This window comes from Vitis vinifera, chromosome 14 (assembly GCF_030704535.1).
Source record: "Vitis vinifera cultivar Pinot Noir 40024 chromosome 14, ASM3070453v1".
Lineage (NCBI taxonomy): Eukaryota > Viridiplantae > Streptophyta > Magnoliopsida > Vitales > Vitaceae > Vitis > Vitis vinifera.
The window spans coordinates 19,034,219-19,052,959 of NC_081818.1; the positions used below are offsets into that span (position 1 = coordinate 19,034,219).

General features: G+C 34.2%; 1 protein-coding gene across 3 annotated transcripts in view; it reads right to left on the reverse strand.

Annotated features, from left to right (window-relative positions):
• The window catches only part of LOC100852545 (integrin-linked protein kinase 1), a 76,693-nt gene that overhangs the window by 24,790 nt on the left and 33,162 nt on the right, over positions 1 to 18,741 (reverse strand). For all 3 annotated transcript variants that reach the window (XM_010662071.3, XM_010662072.3, XM_010662073.3), the window contains exons 5-7: positions 2,436 to 2,530; positions 2,199 to 2,319; positions 546 to 625 (exon numbers count right to left, since the gene is read on the reverse strand). In XM_010662071.3, coding sequence (XP_010660373.1) covers positions 546 to 625; positions 2,199 to 2,319; positions 2,436 to 2,530 — 296 coding nt within the window. The remainder of the gene's footprint in view (positions 1 to 545; positions 626 to 2,198; positions 2,320 to 2,435; positions 2,531 to 18,741) is intronic.

An 18,741-nucleotide genomic window follows, 5' to 3' on the forward strand; every position in this document is an offset into this window, starting at 1 on the left:
ATATTTAGCAATTTCTGATGGTGACACTCCATTATTTTTCTTATAGGTGAGACTCCAAGGTTTCCCATGTTTTCTTCATCTTTTTCTTTTCTCATTTTTAATTCCTTTTCACTGCTGCCATAATTTTAGTTCCTTGGTCCTTTCCTTAAACATAAACTAGTGTAGTCCTAACCCACCTATTGGATTGTAGACAACCATCCAACATCAGGATGGGAAGAACACTAAAGGTAATTCTCCAATTTCTGATACATAATATGAATCCTAAATCAAAAGGTCTGCAATTTATATAGGATTTTAGAGTATTTTCACCTTTAGATGAATGTGAAGAGAGTTGAAACTAATGAACATGGAAATATATTTTTTTACATAACCTAAGTGAACAAACATTGAGATATCTCTTGGACCATGTTAAATTCGAAAGTGTTAATGATACAAACAATTAACAATGTAAAAGCCAATTATTTGAATCCAAGAGTCATGAACTATACTTTCTAGCCACTTTCCTTTATCAACAAAATGAGTAAAATCCAGTGAAAGCGTATTACCTAGCAATATCAAGTGCGTAGCGCACAGAAGTTGCTAGGTCAAGACGGTTTTTCTTTTCCAAAATAGTTTTCAAGTTCCCCTACAAAAAATTGAGAAGAAGTATGTGAGAAATATACATTCATAACCAGAATTTGCTACATATTAATCTGTGTATTGAACAAGTATAAAAGTTTTTTCTTCCAAGAAAAATGATTTCCCTAAATTAATTATGGAAATTGATGTTTGGTTTCTCTATCATATTTAGAAGTTCCACAATGAGAATCAATCTTTTAACCAAGAAAAATTGGCAGTCAGTGGTGTTGGGATACTATTTATATCATTGTAGTGTTGGGATACTATTTATATCATTGTCTATTCATTCATTCTTGTCTATTGTTAAATATGCAACAAATCAAGGAATCAAGTATGCCAACTCTTAATACCCTGCCTCATGTATTATCTCCTCCCACACAGAGGTTAAAAAATGTGATCGAAAAAGAAGAAAGGTTTAAACTCAAATTTCCAAGTACCAAAGCTCTACACCATGTAAGACAACTACTTGTCCTGAAAGTTTAAACTTTTAGGCAATGAATCAACAAAGTTCTACTAACATTCAGCAATTTAAATTTTATGTTTTGTTTTTTTGGTTAACTTTGAAAGGAAATGTACAAAAACGAACAAGGTCAGGTCTATGTATGAGCAATGCATGCAACAATGTAACTTTTTAAAAATATTAACTACCATTCTTAAGTAACTGCTTTCTTGCTATTCCCTCTATTAATATATTAGGTTTATATAAGATGTTTCTGATAAAAACCTTCATTGAGGAAATAAAAAAAAACACAGAAAATTGTTATTTTGTTTTCAGGACTATGAATTCTAAACCTTTGAACCTCTAAAAGCCAAGAGCTTCCCTGCCCTCACCTCATGCTTCTTAACATTATCCAACAACCATGCAGAAAAAATAAAACACATTATGCGAGCAGCTACAAGGATAATGCAAATATAGGCAAGATATTGTTATTTAACAAGCCCCCAAACAAATAGGACCATGAATTCTAAACCTTTGAACCTCCTAAATCCAAGAGCTTCCCTGCAGCCACTTTGTGCTTCTAACTTTATCCAACAACCATTCAGATAAAATAAAACACAGTATGTGAGCAGCTACAAGGATTAAGCAAAATATAGGCAAGAATATTGTTATCTAACAAACAGATAGCACAATTGGTCTTCTCATATTTCCTTGTTCTTGAAGCTCGCAAATCTAAAAACTAAGCCTACTTTGTACAAATAACACTCTTAAGGAACAGGTTAAAAATTGGGTAGCCTAATTTAATTTGATACTAGTTTATACAAGCAGTAGAGCTAGAGAATAATCCGTTGGGCCTGATCCCAACTATTTGGCAACAATGCAAATTCTGTTCAGCTTTATCCTTGCCAATGGAATTTCTAACTGCCAAGCATCATCATATGGTAAATATTTTAAACCAACTCTAAACCAAATTATAGAATTTTCTATGTTAAATTTTATAATTTGACCATACAAACAATGCACACAATAATGATCTAAACTTAAACTAATATTAAGCTTCCACAAATAGGATATATCATTAATCAATTCCATAAATAAGGTTATGGAAAGGACCACACAATAGATTCATAATAAAACCTACTTTTGACAAATGCTCTGTAATCAGGATCATCTCTTCCCCATGCACAATTGAACCAAGGAACTGCAAAATATTGGGATGTCGAAGCTCCCTTAAGAGAGTATTTTCTTTTGCAGACAATATCCTACATCATGCTCACAGAAAAAGTTATCAGCATCTAGCATTATATTTCTTTAACATTAACTCAAACAAATACATCAAACTGAGAAAACAGGAAAGAGAAAGTATAATCTAACAAACATTGTAACACGATCATCATAAATTTGTCTTCTAATCACTGTTTTAACAACCCATGTTCCACGCCACTTGACTTTTTCAGATTCACCAAATAGACCCTGGCAAGTAACAAAAACAGAAATCTCTATATAATTGCTTCACATGGAGAAAATTATTGGACATAGCTTCAGAATGAATGCATAAAACGAATAGATAAATAATCCAAAACAGCAGTCCTTAATTCAGCATTAAATAACAAATACATCATGAGATTTTGGTTGGTAAACTGTTCAAGGAATGAAAAAATGACCAGAGTTTGTTCAAAAATATTTTTGGTAGGTCACCTCCTGTCCAAAAATATTGTATGGCGCTTAATTATTGCACAGAGCCAAAATCATTAACATAAAATAAAGTTTTAGGATAACTTATTGTGTTCCTTAGTTTAAATAGTAGACCAAGCCAAACAATGATAGCACTATGACTGTTCTTTTACTAGGCCAAGACTATCACTAGACCAAGCCAACAATTATAACAATACGACTTCAGTTTTATCACACCCAAGCTATCACTAAACATAACACAGATGGAAGTTATTTTACCTTTTCTTTTGAGCATTAATGGAAGGATTTTAACTCTGTATATTGTGATCATTGTGCTCTTGATACATATTTCATATTCTTTTTATATGACAGCTTCTTAAATATTTTTTGCAATCAGTAGGACAATCAGACAGTAAAACTCCCCTGACATACTCTACCAAGTTACAAAATGGTCGTTCAAAGAGTTCAAATATAGAAATATTTTGTGGCAGTTAAATATTTCCATTCCATATTCTTGACTGGGAAGTAGCAGTTAAATATTTCCACACAATATTCTTGACCAGGAAGTACACTTGAGTAACGAGATCCCAAATTCTCTGGCACATTAAACAAGTAAAAAGCCTCTATTAGCTAGTGATTGCAATCTATGTTAGAAGTAAAACTTGTGAGATTAGTTAAATTCAGGAAAAAGAAAAGGAAGAAGAAAGGAGAAAAAGAAAATAAATTAAGGTTTAGGTTTGTGTAACTTGATTTCCCTGTACTTTCCAATCTATCTATATTTTTTTTTTTGATTGGAAACGACACAAAGATTTATTGATAGATAAAAATAAGTACAAAAGAAGGATGATTCCAATCTATCTATATTACCAAGGGGTATTCTATCTTACCTCTTATTTTGCCCTTAAGACCCATTCTTTACCTACCTCACCAAACCCATACATCACCTTAAATTTTTGAAAACTCATAAAACCCCCTCTCAAATGCTCACCTTCTTCCACATCTTCCTCATCTCAAAGACTCATCATTTTCTGTCATTTTCCTCATTCCATTTGAAATCCCTCTCCTTCCAACCCACAAAGCTCATAGAAATCATGAAAGGACTTTTCCCATCTTCCTTGACCTTCTCAGCTATCGAAGTTGTGGGTATGCAATTTTTTTCCTTCACAAAAATTTAATTTAGTTGAATTATTTGAAAAAGTCAAACCATTAAGGGTTTTCTTTTTCTTTCTCTTTCTTTTGTTTTCTACATTAAATTTTGTATAATTTCATTGGAAAACAAGTTTACATGAACAGGGGTAGGGTGTGTAATTTTTCACTAAGAAATGAAGGAAAACAAATTTTCTTTAAGCACATTCAGCCAACAAGAGTCAAATGCCTTTAAAGGTGTTTAGCCATGGGTGGCTGAACATCATTAAAAGGAATTTGGCCACCACTGGCCTAGCTAGGTGAATGAGTTTTTTATAATATCAAATTACAAGATTAGACCCATCCCTAAAAAGAGTACAACCTCATACCACCTTGTTTTGCAAACAAAAGAACCCTATAGATGTTGGATTCAATCGCCTAAAACCCTCTGAGCTATCTTCAAATGAACCTAGGTTGGAGCATTTATAAACTGACTAATCACACTACTTGTAATATGCTATTGTTAGAATATGTGGGTGAAAGTCAATGAGTCACCTTGCAAGATTGAATTCCTCTGAAATTCACTAGAGGTTTTTTGGCCATCTTCACGTGAACAATGACTTGGACTAACAGAAGTATCAACTAGATTATATAATAAAATCCCGTCTCCTTCATTTTTAAGACATAAAGACAACCCTTGCACCATAGATACCAAAAAGGTATCCCAAATTCCCAAGATCCCTAATCTCAAACTCCATAATTAGATGTGCTTTTAATCATTCATGTTGTCTTCTTCTTCATTTTTCAAAATTATACACCTTGTTTTGGGGATTATACAGTTCGTATAGTTGATGGTTCTCTCTTAAAGGTGGCTAGTACAGGTCCTGTTGTCATCTCTAAGGACCTAGCTTTTGATTATGTTCTTTTGGTTCCAAACTTGGATTGCAATCTGTTATCCATTAGTAAATTCACTTAAGAAAAGAATTGTGTCACTAAATTTTTCCTAAACCATTGTGTTTTTCAGGATTTAAATTTGGGGAAGACAATTAACAATGCTAAGGTATGTTTGGGACTTTATATCTTCAAAGTGACTAATTATATTAAAAGACAACTTCAACTGACAATTGGTGAAAAACAGTCTCTTTCTATCTTTAGTTCTAATAAAGATAATGATGTTATGTTATGGCACTATTGTGTAGGACATCCTAGGTTCTTATGTCTCAAAAAACTCTTTCCATCATTATTTACTAAAAGCTTGGATGGTTTTCAGTGTAAAATTTGTTAATTATCCAAGCATGTTCACAAGCTCTATCCAATTTGACCATACAAACCATCTCATCCTTTTTCCATGATACATAGTGATGTTTGGGGGCCATTTAAGATAAAGAACATAACAAGGACTAGATGGTTCGTGTCATTTGTAGATGATCATACTAGAAGTTCTTAGATATTCCTAATGAAAGAAAAATCAAAAGTGGATCAAATTTTCAAAAGTTTTTATAACATGATCCAAGCCCCATTCCATGCCAAAATACACGTGTTGAAAACTAATAATGCAAAAGATTATTTCAATTCTATCCTAGGGGAATTCTTATTAAAAGAACGTATAGTTCATCAAAGTTCTTGCATTGATACTTCTCAACAACATGGGATAGTCAAGAGAAAGAATTAAAACTTGTTAGAAGTTGCAAGGGCCCTTATGCTCTCCTCCCATGTCCTAAAGAATTTTTGGGGAGAAGTTATACTTACTACAACCTATCTCATCAATAGAATGCCTTCTCGTGTCTTGAGTTTCCAAACACCGTGCAAAGTCCTTCTTAAAGCATACCCTAGGACTTGGCTCATTTCCTCCATTCCACCAAAGGTATTTGGTTGCTTAGCCTTTATTCATGTTCCCCAACAATATCACAGTAAGCTTGATCCCAAGGCCACTAAGTGTATTTTCTTAGGATACTCTCCAAACCAAAAGGGCTATAAGTGTTACTCTCCCATCATAAAAAAGTTCTACACCTCCATAGATGTGACATTCTTTGAAAATCAATCTCATTACTCCAAAACCAATATTTAGGGGGAGAATAGAATTCAGGAATACTAGTTTTAGGAAACAGAAACCATGACCGAACTTCAAACACTTGAGTCTGTTATTGTTCACAACTCTAATTCTATCTCTCCTACTCCAAGTCTCCCGCTCCAAACTACTAAATCCATAGACACCGAGCCAAGTACTCCTTTTTGCCTAAACCAATCTCAAACTATCAATAACAATGAGTTCATTGTCTACTCAAGGAAAAAGAAGAAGTCTCAAGAAGAAATAGAGTTGTGAACACATCCCAAGCTAGTACACGATATTGAACCGAATTCAGTCCCAAAAGAGACACACTCAAGTAACATTGATTCTAATCCTAATAAGTCGGAAGACGATGAGCTCAATTTGCCAATTTCCAAAAGGAAAAGGGTAAGATCTTGCATAAATCATCAAATTTATCACTTTAGCTCTTATAAGAGTTTGTCACCAAGTTATCGAGCTTTTGTTACCAGTCTTACGGATATTCGAATTCCCAACAATATCCAAGAAGCCCTAGAAATACCTAAATGGAAGACAACCATTAAGGAAGAGATCCGAGCTCTTGAAAAGAATGGGACATGGGAACTTGCTGAACTTCCAAAAGGAAAGAATCCAATCAGGAGTAAGTGGATCTTCATAGTCAAGTACAAAGCAAATGGGAGTGTTGAGTTGCTAAGGGATTTATGTAGTCCTACAGAATTAACTACCAAGAAACCTTTGTCCAGTTGCCAAATTGAACACAATTTGTGTTCTGTTATCGTTAGCTGTTAATCGAGATTGACCTTTTCATCAACTAAACATTAAGAATGTCTTCCTCAATGGTAACTTAGAAGAAGAAGTGTACATGGAAATTCCTTCAGATCTTAAGATTGAGACAAACATTAATGAAGTTTGTAGATTAAAAAAATCCCTATATGGTATCAAGCAATCTCCTCAAGCTTGGTTTGATCATTTCACCAAGGCTGTAAAGAGGTTTGATTACTCCTAGTGTCAGTCTGACTACACTCTATTTGTAAAACATACTATTGAGGGAAGAACTGTCATTATCACTGTTTATGTGGATGACATAATCCTTACTGGAGATCATGATGAAGAAATAGGTAAGCTCAAGAGTTTTCTTACCCATTAATTTGTAATTAAAGACTTAGGGAATCTTAAATATTTTCTTAGGATGGAAATTGCTAGATAAAAAATAGGTATTGCAGTCTCCCAACGTAAGTATGTCCTAGACTTGCTAAAAGAGACTGGGATGCTTGGTTGTAAACCTGCAGACACACCTATAGACTATACTACTAAACTAGGAACAATAAAAGGAAGTGCTCCAATGGATAAAGGGAGATATCAAAGACTTGTAGGGAAACTCATCTATCTCTCTCACATAAGACCGGACAATGTTTTTTCAATCAACGTAGTTAGTCAATTCATGAACAATCCAATTGAGGAACATATGAAAGCTATGTATCATATTCTAAGATATCTCAAAATGACTCCAGGAAAAAGACTATTTCAAAATAACATAGAAGAGAAACATCAAAAAATTTTCAGATATAGACTGGGTTGGCTCCATAATTGATCGAAGATCAACCTTAGGATATTGCACCTATGCATGGGGGAATCTAGTTACTTGGCGAAGCAAGAAACAATCTGTTGTAGCTTGGAGTGGTGCAGAAATAGAATTTAGAGCTATGACACAGAATTTGTGAAGGAATATGGTTAAAGAGACTCCTAAATGAGTTGAAAATTCCAGTAGAAAATTCTATGAAGATGTTCTGTGACAATCATGTTGCCATAAGTATCGCTAAGAACCCATCATGATCGGACAAAACACGTTGAAATGGATTTTCACTTTATTAAGGAGAAGATAGAAGAAAGGACAATTTCATTGTTTTACGCTCCAACAACTCTCCAGACAACAAACATACTTATCAAGACGCTATTTAAAACAAACTTTGAAGACGTGAGATCCAAGCTGGGAATGATCAACATCTACAACCCAGCTTGTGGGGGAATGTGGAAATCTAGAAGGTACAGTTGTACCATCAGTTGTACTACATACAATTATTTCCTATTCTAATTTTATTTCCTGATTTTATGAGAGACTTTCTCCTAAAATCAAAGATTAGATTTCTTTTTCTTAAGGCAGATGACCTTAGTCATTCATGCATAAATATCAATGCAAGAATTAGTTCGTAAGTTCAGTGAAAATAAGAGAATTTTTTTTTTTTTCCTCTCAAATTTCTTCAGAGTCCATGATATACATTTGTGGAAAGTCAATATTCAAATTTTTATTTTCTTACTCAATTCACTTCCTTGATTCTAGCTTCACTGACTGACAATATTTTGATAAGTTCCTAGTTTGCCTTTTTTTTTTTTAAATTCTTTTGTACAAATTTTTTACCTTGATTTCTTATTGTAATTTAGGAATGTTATAATTGTAAATCTTCCTTCCCTAGGTCGCTCCCATTGTATATAAGTGACCTATTGTACAATTTTGAGGAGATATAAAAATTATATTGAGAATTTGCACATGGTATTAGAGTTGTCTTAGAGTTTTTGGGTATTTTCTTGGGTGTTCTCTTTATGGTGGTTGTTTTTTTGGCATAAATCATAAGCGCAATTCTATTTATTTTTTGGCTCCTATGTTAACCCCATTGATTAGCCTTCATTGTTGACATAGGTCTGAATTTGGTGCAGGTCTTCATTGCAAAGGAGTTTACTATTTCTTTATTCTTGATTAATTATTTAATGGAAGAATGATAGAGGTCTTTAAATTTCTAGTTGGTTTAAATCCAGATTTGGATTAAGTATGTAGACAAGTTCTTAGCAAAGAACCTCTTCCATCACTTAGAAAGGTTTATGTATTTGTTGGAGGAAAAGAAAGTAGAAGAAGGTTGATGATGGGAAGACTGAATATTGACAATTCAGCCTTGATTTCTACCGCTTCATACGCTTCAACTTTGGCTATTGAGTAGAAAAATACAAATGATTTTGCTATTAACCCAAGAAGATAGAAAACAAATCCCTTTACCAAAGAACAATTAGAACAATTATATATATTTTTTTTTATCAAAAACAAAGTATATTATATTAATATAAGTAAAGATACAAAAGAAGGATGAGAGGTCTTTCCCTAAAAAATACAGAAACTGATCAAAGTAAGAAAACACCCCTTTATAGAAAACTATACAAACATAAATCCCAACTAATTCAAACATTTGAATTATAAACCGTAGTCCAGTTGAGTTGTAAAACACTAAGAGGAATTCCTCTAAAAGCAACAATACAAAAGGCCCAAAGAGAGGAATAGAAATAAAGTAAATCCCATAACATCCCTTCTGATCTCCCCTTATCTTAAAAAATCCTAGCGTTTCTCTCTTGTTACAAAATCCACAACAAAGTAAGGCAAGCAATTTGCAAAAGTGTCTTGCCTCTAATTAAATTCCCTAAACATCTAAATGCAATAATCATTATGTCTCCAATACTCCTTGGTGGAACCCATCCAACCTTGCTAGATTGAAGAGCTTGTGCCAAAGCGTAATAGTTAAGGGGCAATGTAGAAAAAGATGGTCAATCGATTCGCCATTTCCTTTGCATAGAATGCACCATTGAGGGCAAAGGGATTTATAAGGTCTTCATAATTGTAGCTTGTCATTGGTGTTTACCTTCCCATGTGCTACTAACCAAGTAAGGGCCTTAACCTTTAAAAGGGCTTTTAGTCTCCACAAAAACTTGGTCGGAAGGAATAGGATAGGATTTGAGAAATTTGACAAGGACAAGAAAAAAAATTTAACAGTAAACAAGCTTGGTGAGTACAAAGACCAAACTCTTGAATTTGCAGTAGAAAGAGAAAAATACACTGAACTAAGGTAGGACATGAGTCTCTGAAGGAGACCAATTTCTATATCAGTGAGATTTCGATGGAAGTTAAAATTCCAAGAGAGTGGATAGAAATTTCCAAGGACAACTGAGATGGTGAGGCTTTTTACAGAAATAACTCTAGAAAGACCAGAGAATTGAGAGCACAAAGGTTGATCACCATATCATAAATCTTCCTAAAAACGGATTCTCTTCCTATTTCCCACCACTAGAGGGATATATGGGGAGAACTCCTGAAAAACTTGTGTAATAGCCTTCCAAGAGTTAAGATTTTAGTGGTAGACTTACAATTTTAGGGGAAGACCGAGCTTTGTGCTTGCTAAGAAGTTACATGCTTTGAAATGCGAACTAAAGAAATGGAATAAAGAGGTCCTTGGTAATGTGTCTGCTAGGAAGGATGCTACCTTGGAGCAATTAAACTATTGGGACATTATAGAAAGGCTAAGACCTCTCTCAGAGGAAGATAGGAGAAGTCAGTGGACAACTGGAGATGAGTATAGTCACTTCGCCATCCTCGAAGAAACTTCCTAGAGGTAGAAATCAAGGGCTTTATGGCTGAAGGAATGAGACAATAATACCAAGTTCTTTCATTGCACGACTAATGCAAGGAGAAGGGGAAATTTTATCAGTAGCCTTATGGTCAGGAGTGTTCGTTTGGATAAAGAGGAGGAGCTTAAAGAGGGAATTGGATCCTACTTCAAATACATTTTGAAGAAACTCAAGTAAGAAGACCTGTTGAGGATTTAGAGCTGTTTAGAAATCTTGACTCCTCTAATAATAAGGCCTTAAAGGGGTTATTTTCAGAGAAGGAGGTAACTATTTGGAGGGTGACAAGGTGCCAAGGTTGGATGGTTTTTCACTAGCTTTCTAGAAGTCCTGTTGGCCTATAGTTGGGGGAGGAGGAGGGGAGTGATGTAGGTGTTCGAGAAACTCCATACGCAGGATAATGTATTTCGAAGCTTTAACGCAACCTTCTTAGTTCTTATCTCAAAGAAAGGTGGGGCTAGTGATGTGTAGGATTTCGAGCCTATTAGTCTTGTGGGGAGTCTTTATAAAATTATTGCAACAGTCCTAGCTAACAGGCTGAAAAGGGTGATTGGAAAAGTGGTGTTGAACAACCAAAACGCTTTTATGGGGAGTAGATAGATTCTAGACACAACCTTGGCAGCTAATGAGGCGATTGACTCAAGGAAATGAAGTTCTAGTGCAGGTTTAGTATGCAAATTGGACATTGAAAAAGCTTACGATCATGTAAATTGGAAATTCCTTCTATCAATTTTAGAGAAAATGGGATTCAGTTCTAAGTGGCGAAAGTGGATTTTTTCCTACATTTCAATTGTGAAAATGGCAATTTTAGTCAATGGCACTCCTACAAATTTCTTCTCAATGTATAGAGGCCTGAGGCAGGAGGACCCACTTTCACCTTATTTGTTTGTGTTGAATATGGAAGTTTTCAGCAATTTAATTGCTATGGTTTAAGAAGGAGGATTTATTAGGGGATTTAAGGTAGTAGGGAAAGGTAGAGACGAGGTTAATGTCTCTCACTTGTTGTTTGCAGACGATACTCTTCTCTTTTGCAAGGATAATGAAGATCAACGGAAGTTTTAGAAGTGGGTTGTTACTTGTTTCGAAGTGGTGTCAGGCCTAAAAATAAACTTGCAAAAAAATGAAATTATTCCATTGGGGGGCACAGAGGATGTGGACAGAGCATCTACATTATTTGGGTATAAAGTAGGGAAACTACCTACTACTTATTTAGGTCTACCCCTTGAAGTCCCTCATAAACCGTGTAAAGTTTGGGACGTTATAGAGGAGAGATTCAAGAGGAAATTGGCTACTTGGAAAAAAGAATACTTGTCCAAAGGAAGAAGACTCATCCTTATTAAGTGCACTCTTTCAAATCTTCTAATCTATTTTATGTCGCTTTTTATAATCCCAAAGAAAGTGAGAATCAGATTGGAGAGAATTCAAAGAGAGTTTTTATGGGGTGATATGGAGGAGAAGGGGAAGATCCACATGCTAAGTTGGTCAGTTATGTGTAAAGATAAGAAGCATGAAAGGTTGGAGTTAAGGCACTTTGAGGGTTTCAATCAAGCTTTATTAGGAAAATGGTTTTGGAGGTTTTCCCTTGAGAGGGAGAGTTCTTGAAGGAAAGTCATTGTTGGAAAATTTAGGGAGTTGGAAGGGGGTTGGACCACTAGAGAGGTGAGGGATTCTTATGAGTTGTGCCTTTGGAAAGACATTAGAAAAGGTTAGGAGGAATTCTTTCTTAGAACTAGTATCCATATTGGAAATGGTAGACACATGAGTTTTTGGTGAGATTGGGATTTCTAAGTTGAAGGATGTTTTTTTTATGCTGTTCAAGATTGCAGCCCATAAATTTGCTTCAATGGCTGACCTATAGGGGAGGCAAGGGGATGGAGGCGGTTGTTGGCAGGTGCACTTTAGAATATTTTTCCAAGATTAGGAATTGGAGACTCATTTTTCGGAACATATTTCTACGGTAAAGGTTTAGGAATGGGAGGATTCCTTAGTATGGAAGAATGATGGGAGAGGAAAGCTTAGTGTCAAATCATATTGTCAGTCTTTAAGGGCTGAAAATAGTTTTTTATTCCTAGCCAAAGAGATTTGGGGTTCATAGACTCCTCTTAGAACTCGTTTTATTGCTTAGGAAATAGTTTGACGGAAAATTTTAAAAGTAGACATGTTAATGAAGAGAAGTGGTCCATGGTCAATAGGTGCAGCCTTTGTAAAGACAATGAAGAATCGGTGGACCACATTTTGATTCATTGTGGTACGACAAGGAAGCTATAGACTTTTCTGTTAACATCTTTCAGACTGGTGTGGGTGTTCCCGGCTTTAGTGAGAAATCTTCTCCTAGAATGGAAAGTTAAGGGGTTAGGGAAGAAGAAAAGAGCAGTTTGGAGATTGGCTCGAATTTGTCTTTTCTGGTATATTTGGGGAGAATGAAACCAAAGAACGTTTTAAGAAAAAGAGTTGTCAGACCAAAGTTTGAGGAACCTCTTTTTTCGCTCATTTTTAAAGCGGTTTCAACAGTTTTTGGAATTAGACTTTTCATTTTCTCTGAATTTTTTGGGTGATTGGCATTATGGCTAGCTTTCTCTCTCTCTAGGTTTTTTCTTTCTTTTCTGTGGCTTGGTTTGACTCTTTTTGTATACTACTTGTATAAATAAGGTGTGCCCCCTATTTTGGCATTTTCTTAATTCAATCTGCCATTGTCTATAAAAAAAAAAAAGGCTTCCAAGGGCATCGATATGACTATCTAACCACCATGTCAGCGTCCCATTCATTAGGATGTGTCCCATAGATACAATAACCTGATGCCAAAGACCACTGCTTTCCCTAGGGAACCTCCAAAAGCCATTTCCTTAAGAGAGCATTATTTCTCAAGGAAGTCTTCCTGAAACCCAAACCTCCTAACTCCTTTGGCCTATAAACAACATCCCACTTGATAAAGTGATCTTTCTTCCTTTCCCTCACCCCTAACTAGAGGAAATCCCTTTGCATTTTCTCAATATTTGAGGCTACTAATACTGGGATCTTGAAGAGGGAAAGGAAATAACTAGAGATGTAAGACAAACTTGACTGGATTAAGGTAATCCTTCCTCCCAGAGCAAAAAAGCTTTTTTCTACCCATCCAACCTCCTTGAGATTCTTTCAACCATTGGATCTCAAAAACCTATTGTCTTTGGGTTCCCTTCTAAGGGAAGACCCAGATAAGACAACACTCTGACACTTTGCAATCAAGGATCAAAGCCAAATTAGACAACAACTCTTGGCTTGTATTAATACCTAAAAAGGTGTTTTTTTCTAAATTGATTTTCAAACCTGATACTTGCCCAAAAACCAAAAGGATTAGCTTGAGGTTTTGTAGATGTTCCGGAAAGGCTTTAGAGAAGAAAATGTTGTCATCTGACACTCTAAAAAATGGTGTCATCTACAATTAGAACAACTATGTAGGTTCATCAATGAGGCATACTTCTCTTCTAACCCTTCTTCCTTGTCCAATAGCCTAAATAGGTAATTTTTATCTACTTTGAAAGTGACCTTGAGAAATTCTATCCCTTGGTTCATAGATTTAGGGGCAACTGATCACATTACTAGTATGTCAAGTTTGTTTTTTACTTATTTCACTTGCTCGGGTAGGAAAAAATTTAAAATTGTTGATGAGTTTTTTTCTTCTATTGCTGGAAAGCGTTCTATTACTATTTCTAAACACCTAGTCCTAAATTCAATGTTACATGTTCCTCAACTAGCTTGCAATCTTCTTTCAATTAACAAATTGACGAAGGATCTTAATTGTGTGGCTAAATTTTTTCCTACCCATTGTGAATTTCATGACCTATGTACAAGAAAAAAGATTGGCAATGTTGAAAAGGTAGATAGACTATTACTTCAAGGAGGACTTAGATGTTTTAGGATGTTTATCCCAATCTAGTCATGGTGGTACCTCTTTGTCCTGTGAGGATGAAATTAAATCAGGGAATTATAGATTAGGACATCCAAGTTTTCTATAGTTGAAGGTTTTATACCTAACTTTATTTAAGAATAAAAAGGTTTATGATTTTCAATGTGAAATATGTGAATTACCACATCATCATGCTCATTATCCAAACCTATAGTCCATCACAACCTTTTTTACTTGTACATTGCGACATTTATGGACCTTCACATGTGACAAATGCATCAACGACTAAGTGGTTTCTTGCTTTTATAGATAACCATGCCTATGTATATTGGTTCTACCTTCTTAAAGAAAAATCTAAAACTAGTAGAGTGTTCCAAACCTTCCATAAAATGATTTAAAACCAATTTCAAGCTAAACTTTAGGTTTTTTGAACAGATAATGGAGGAGATTTTTTTTATCTTTTTATGTTGATAGATAAAATAGAGTGTATTAAAAAGAGAAAGTATACACAATGTATACAAAGAGACCCAAAAATCAAAAAAGCACAAAGGCCCAAAAAACCGCAACCTTGCTTTACAAACATCTAATCTTGGGTACCTACTTGAGTGAGAATGGGATTATTTGTCAAACATCTTATGTTGATACCCCTTAACAGAATGCAATGACTGAGAGGAAAAATAGACATTTGCTTGATACTACACAAGTTTGTTTTTACCACGGGAGTGCCTAAATATTTATGAGGAGAGGTTATCTTAACAACCTATTATCTCATCAACAGAATGTCGACCAAAGTCCTCAATTTTAAGATACCTATGAACTTCTAAACTAATTTTTGAAGCTTTTCGTTTGTTTGACACACTTCCACCAAAAGTTTTTAATTACACAACATTTGTTAATATCCATAAGCATGATCAAAGTAAAGCTTAATCCTAGGTCACTTAAGTGTGTCTTCCTTGGCTATTTTCCTACTCAAAAAGGGCATAAGTGTTTCATCCTCCAATTAAGAAGCTTTTCATTACTATGGATGTCACTTTCTTTGAGTGACAACTCTATTTCTCCTAAACTTTTCTTCAAGGAGAAAGCAAGAGTGTGGAAGATTATTTTTGGGACGGTGAGGTGATACCAAGACTTGCTACTGATCCTGTGCGTATATTATAGCCACCTTCTACCTTACCCACAACTGAAATTAACAATGAAAAAGTTTCAACTAATGATTAGTTGGGTGTGAGGGAAAAGGAAGCAGAAATTGAAAAGCCTCATGAGCTGCAGGTGTATTCCTGAAGACACAAGTCCAAGAAAAATTGCTAATCTTTTGATTTGAACATAGTGGCTCTAGAAAACACAAGTAACTCTGAACCTTGTCCTACTCCATTTGTTATTTCTTTGAATCTTGCTTGATTGATCCCATTGTGACAATCTCAAATCTTAATTTGCCTATTGCTCTTAGGAAAGGTGTTAGATCTTGTGCACAACGCCTCATAAGCAACTTTATTTCTTATCATATACTAAAGCCCTCTTTTAAAGCCTTTATTAGTAATCTTTCAATTGTGTCTATTCCTAAAAGTATATAGGAAGCTCTTCTTGTTCCCAAGTGGAGTGAGGCAATTCAAGAGGAAATGAAAGCCTTGGATAAAAATGATACTTAGGAGTATTCCTTCTAGGAAGAGACCTATTGGATGTAAATGAGTGTTTTGTAATGACCTGAGTATTATTAAAAGTCAATATAGATTTGTTTAGTTTATTGAAGATTAATGACTTATTTAGTGAATTGTTTAGTTACTAAATTAAGGGAACATGGTTAATTTGGTAATTAACATGTTAAACTAACTGAAAAGTAGTTTAAAGATGTTTAACAACAGTGGAATTTCTCAACAACACCAAGTTGGTAACTTAGTCGGTTGTTTGTTTAATTTTTTGTCTAAACACAGTTTGAATACTAATGTTGCATTATTTTATTCAATTGAATGTAATACATTTAAAAAGACTAGGGACGACCAAGGACTAACAACAAATCCCTAAAAACACTCCTAGGATCACTGAAAATTGATACAGACCACAATCTGACTTTATTTGAAATTAAAAGCAATTTTAAAACCAAATCTCAACAGCTGGAAATAACGACCAAATCTAGAATAAATAACTTTGACTAATTCAAATCTCCTAATCAAATCAAATCTGATTTGATTTGATCTGCCAACAGTGTCATTGGAAATTCAGCTAATTTTCTCTATTTTACTTAGTTGTTATAGAAGCCATTTGTTCTTTCAAGATTCTATTAAAAAGGGGTTGGAATAAGTGTGAGGAAAGGGAAACTTAGAGAGACCTAGGATGACTGGTTGAGTGGCAAGTAGCAGCAATAAGAGATCAGTAAGCTACTAACCTGAAGATATATTTCTAATGGGTAGTTTTAAACTAGAAAAATAAAGAAAACACATAAATGTTTCTGAAAGCTTAGATCTACTCTTAGAAGGGAAATAAACCAAAGGAAACAAAGCTGAAAGTAGAGAAGAATTAAATTACATGATAGATAGAGAAGTTTTGATTTTAAAAAAACTCTGTTTTTTTAGAAATTTGGTGAATTGAAAATTTAATATTTAATTGATACTTCAAATGATGGTTGGGCTATGAAATGATTTAACAAGTTCGATTATGCCTATATCAGGATATTCTGATTATCTAAGACAATTGAATGAAGAACATGATGACTGATATGCTAAGAATTATTGCACATGGTAGGGATATATTATGTTATTTGTGATATACTCTATCTTGCTGGAACTAACCTAATATATAGCATAAGCAATATGGAGAGTGTTGAAAGCACTAAAAAAAATTCAATTGTAAGACACCATAATGGTTTGCTTGAAAACCAATAATAATGGGGACTGGTCCCTGGGTGAAAGTCCTTAAAAGAAGAAGGGTAAAGTACCTGAGGATGAAAAACCCAAAACATCCTTGGGAAGATCCATGGGTGGATATAATAGGGAGTATAGACATATATCCCTAGGTGAGAGTCCCTAAAATATAGGTACTGTGATTACAAAAGAAGTGTTATTCGGTAAGGTACATGGAAGTCCCTTGAAAGGTATATTTGAGCTAAAAATGAGTTGTTGTATATCATTGAAAATTTATATATTTGATTGATACAGTGAATGATGGTTGAGATATGAAATAATTTAACAAGTTGGATGCATGTATGAGGATATTCTTATTATCTATAATAATTGAAAGAAATGCATAATGATTGATATACTAAGAATTGTTGCTCATGGTAAAGATATAGTGTTATTTGTGATGTACTCTATTTTTGTAGAACCAACTTAATGTACAACATGAGCAACATGGAAAGTGCTTAAGGCACTAAAAAAAAATTCAGTTTTAAGGCACCGTAATAGGTGGCTTGAAAACCAATAATAGGGGAGAATGGTCCCTAGAAGGAAGAAGGGTAAAGTACCCTATGATAAAAGACCCAAAACATCTCCAGGAAGATCCATGAGTGAATATAATAAGGGGCATAAATGTATGTCCTTGGGTGAGAGTCCCTAAAATCAGGTACCATGACAACAAAAGAAATGTTATTCGATTAGATACCGGGAAGTCCCTTGAAAGGTATATTTGAGTTAAAAACAAGTGGTTGTTGATATATATGTATGTATCAATGAAGATTCATGTTTTTGAATGAATTTTGGGGTGTTGCTATTGAAGAATATTGAAAGATTTTTTACAAGTTTTTTTTTACTATATGCTTCTCTACTGAGCTTTAGCTTTCCCTTTATTTTCTAAAAAGAATTTTTCAAACCCAATTAAAGGGTTATAACTAGTGAAGAACCCTTGAAAAATTATGTCAAGACTGAGAATATTTTGTTGGCTATGTTCAAAATGAATCTTTTTTGTATTTTAAGTGTTTTATACTCATTGGTCCTGTATATTAAAAGATGATGAAAACTATAATTATTGATTATGTAAACTAATTGTTGTATATATGAATCTAGTTGAGGGTTCATGTGTTTTTTAAAATGTATAAATTGATTTTGATTATTAGAATTCATGTTTCAGTTATGAATAAGTTTCTAAGGTTTAAAAGTCTTCAATGGAAGTTTAAGAACGAATTTTAAGTGTTTTAGAAAGTGAAAAATGGGTGAAAAAACAAGAACCTAGAAAAGGAAAGAATAATAATAATAATAATAAATAAATAAATATGAAAAAAAAAAATGAAGTTCTACTACTAGATGTGCCAAGTTGAGGAGCATCAAGTTAGGGCGCTCTAGTAAAAGTGTGTAGGATTTTAAATATAAGGTGTACAAATTAAGTGTTGCACAAGATTTTTAAACCTAATATGTGCAACTTAAGTGGTGCGCTAAATTTCTAATGCTAAGGTGTGCAACCTAAGTGGTACGTAGGATTTTTAATCCTAAGGTGCATAACTTAAGTGGTGCGTAAGATTTTATTTTTAATCCTAAGGTGCACAACTTAAGTGGTGCACAGGATTTCTAAACCTAAGGTGCACAACTTAAA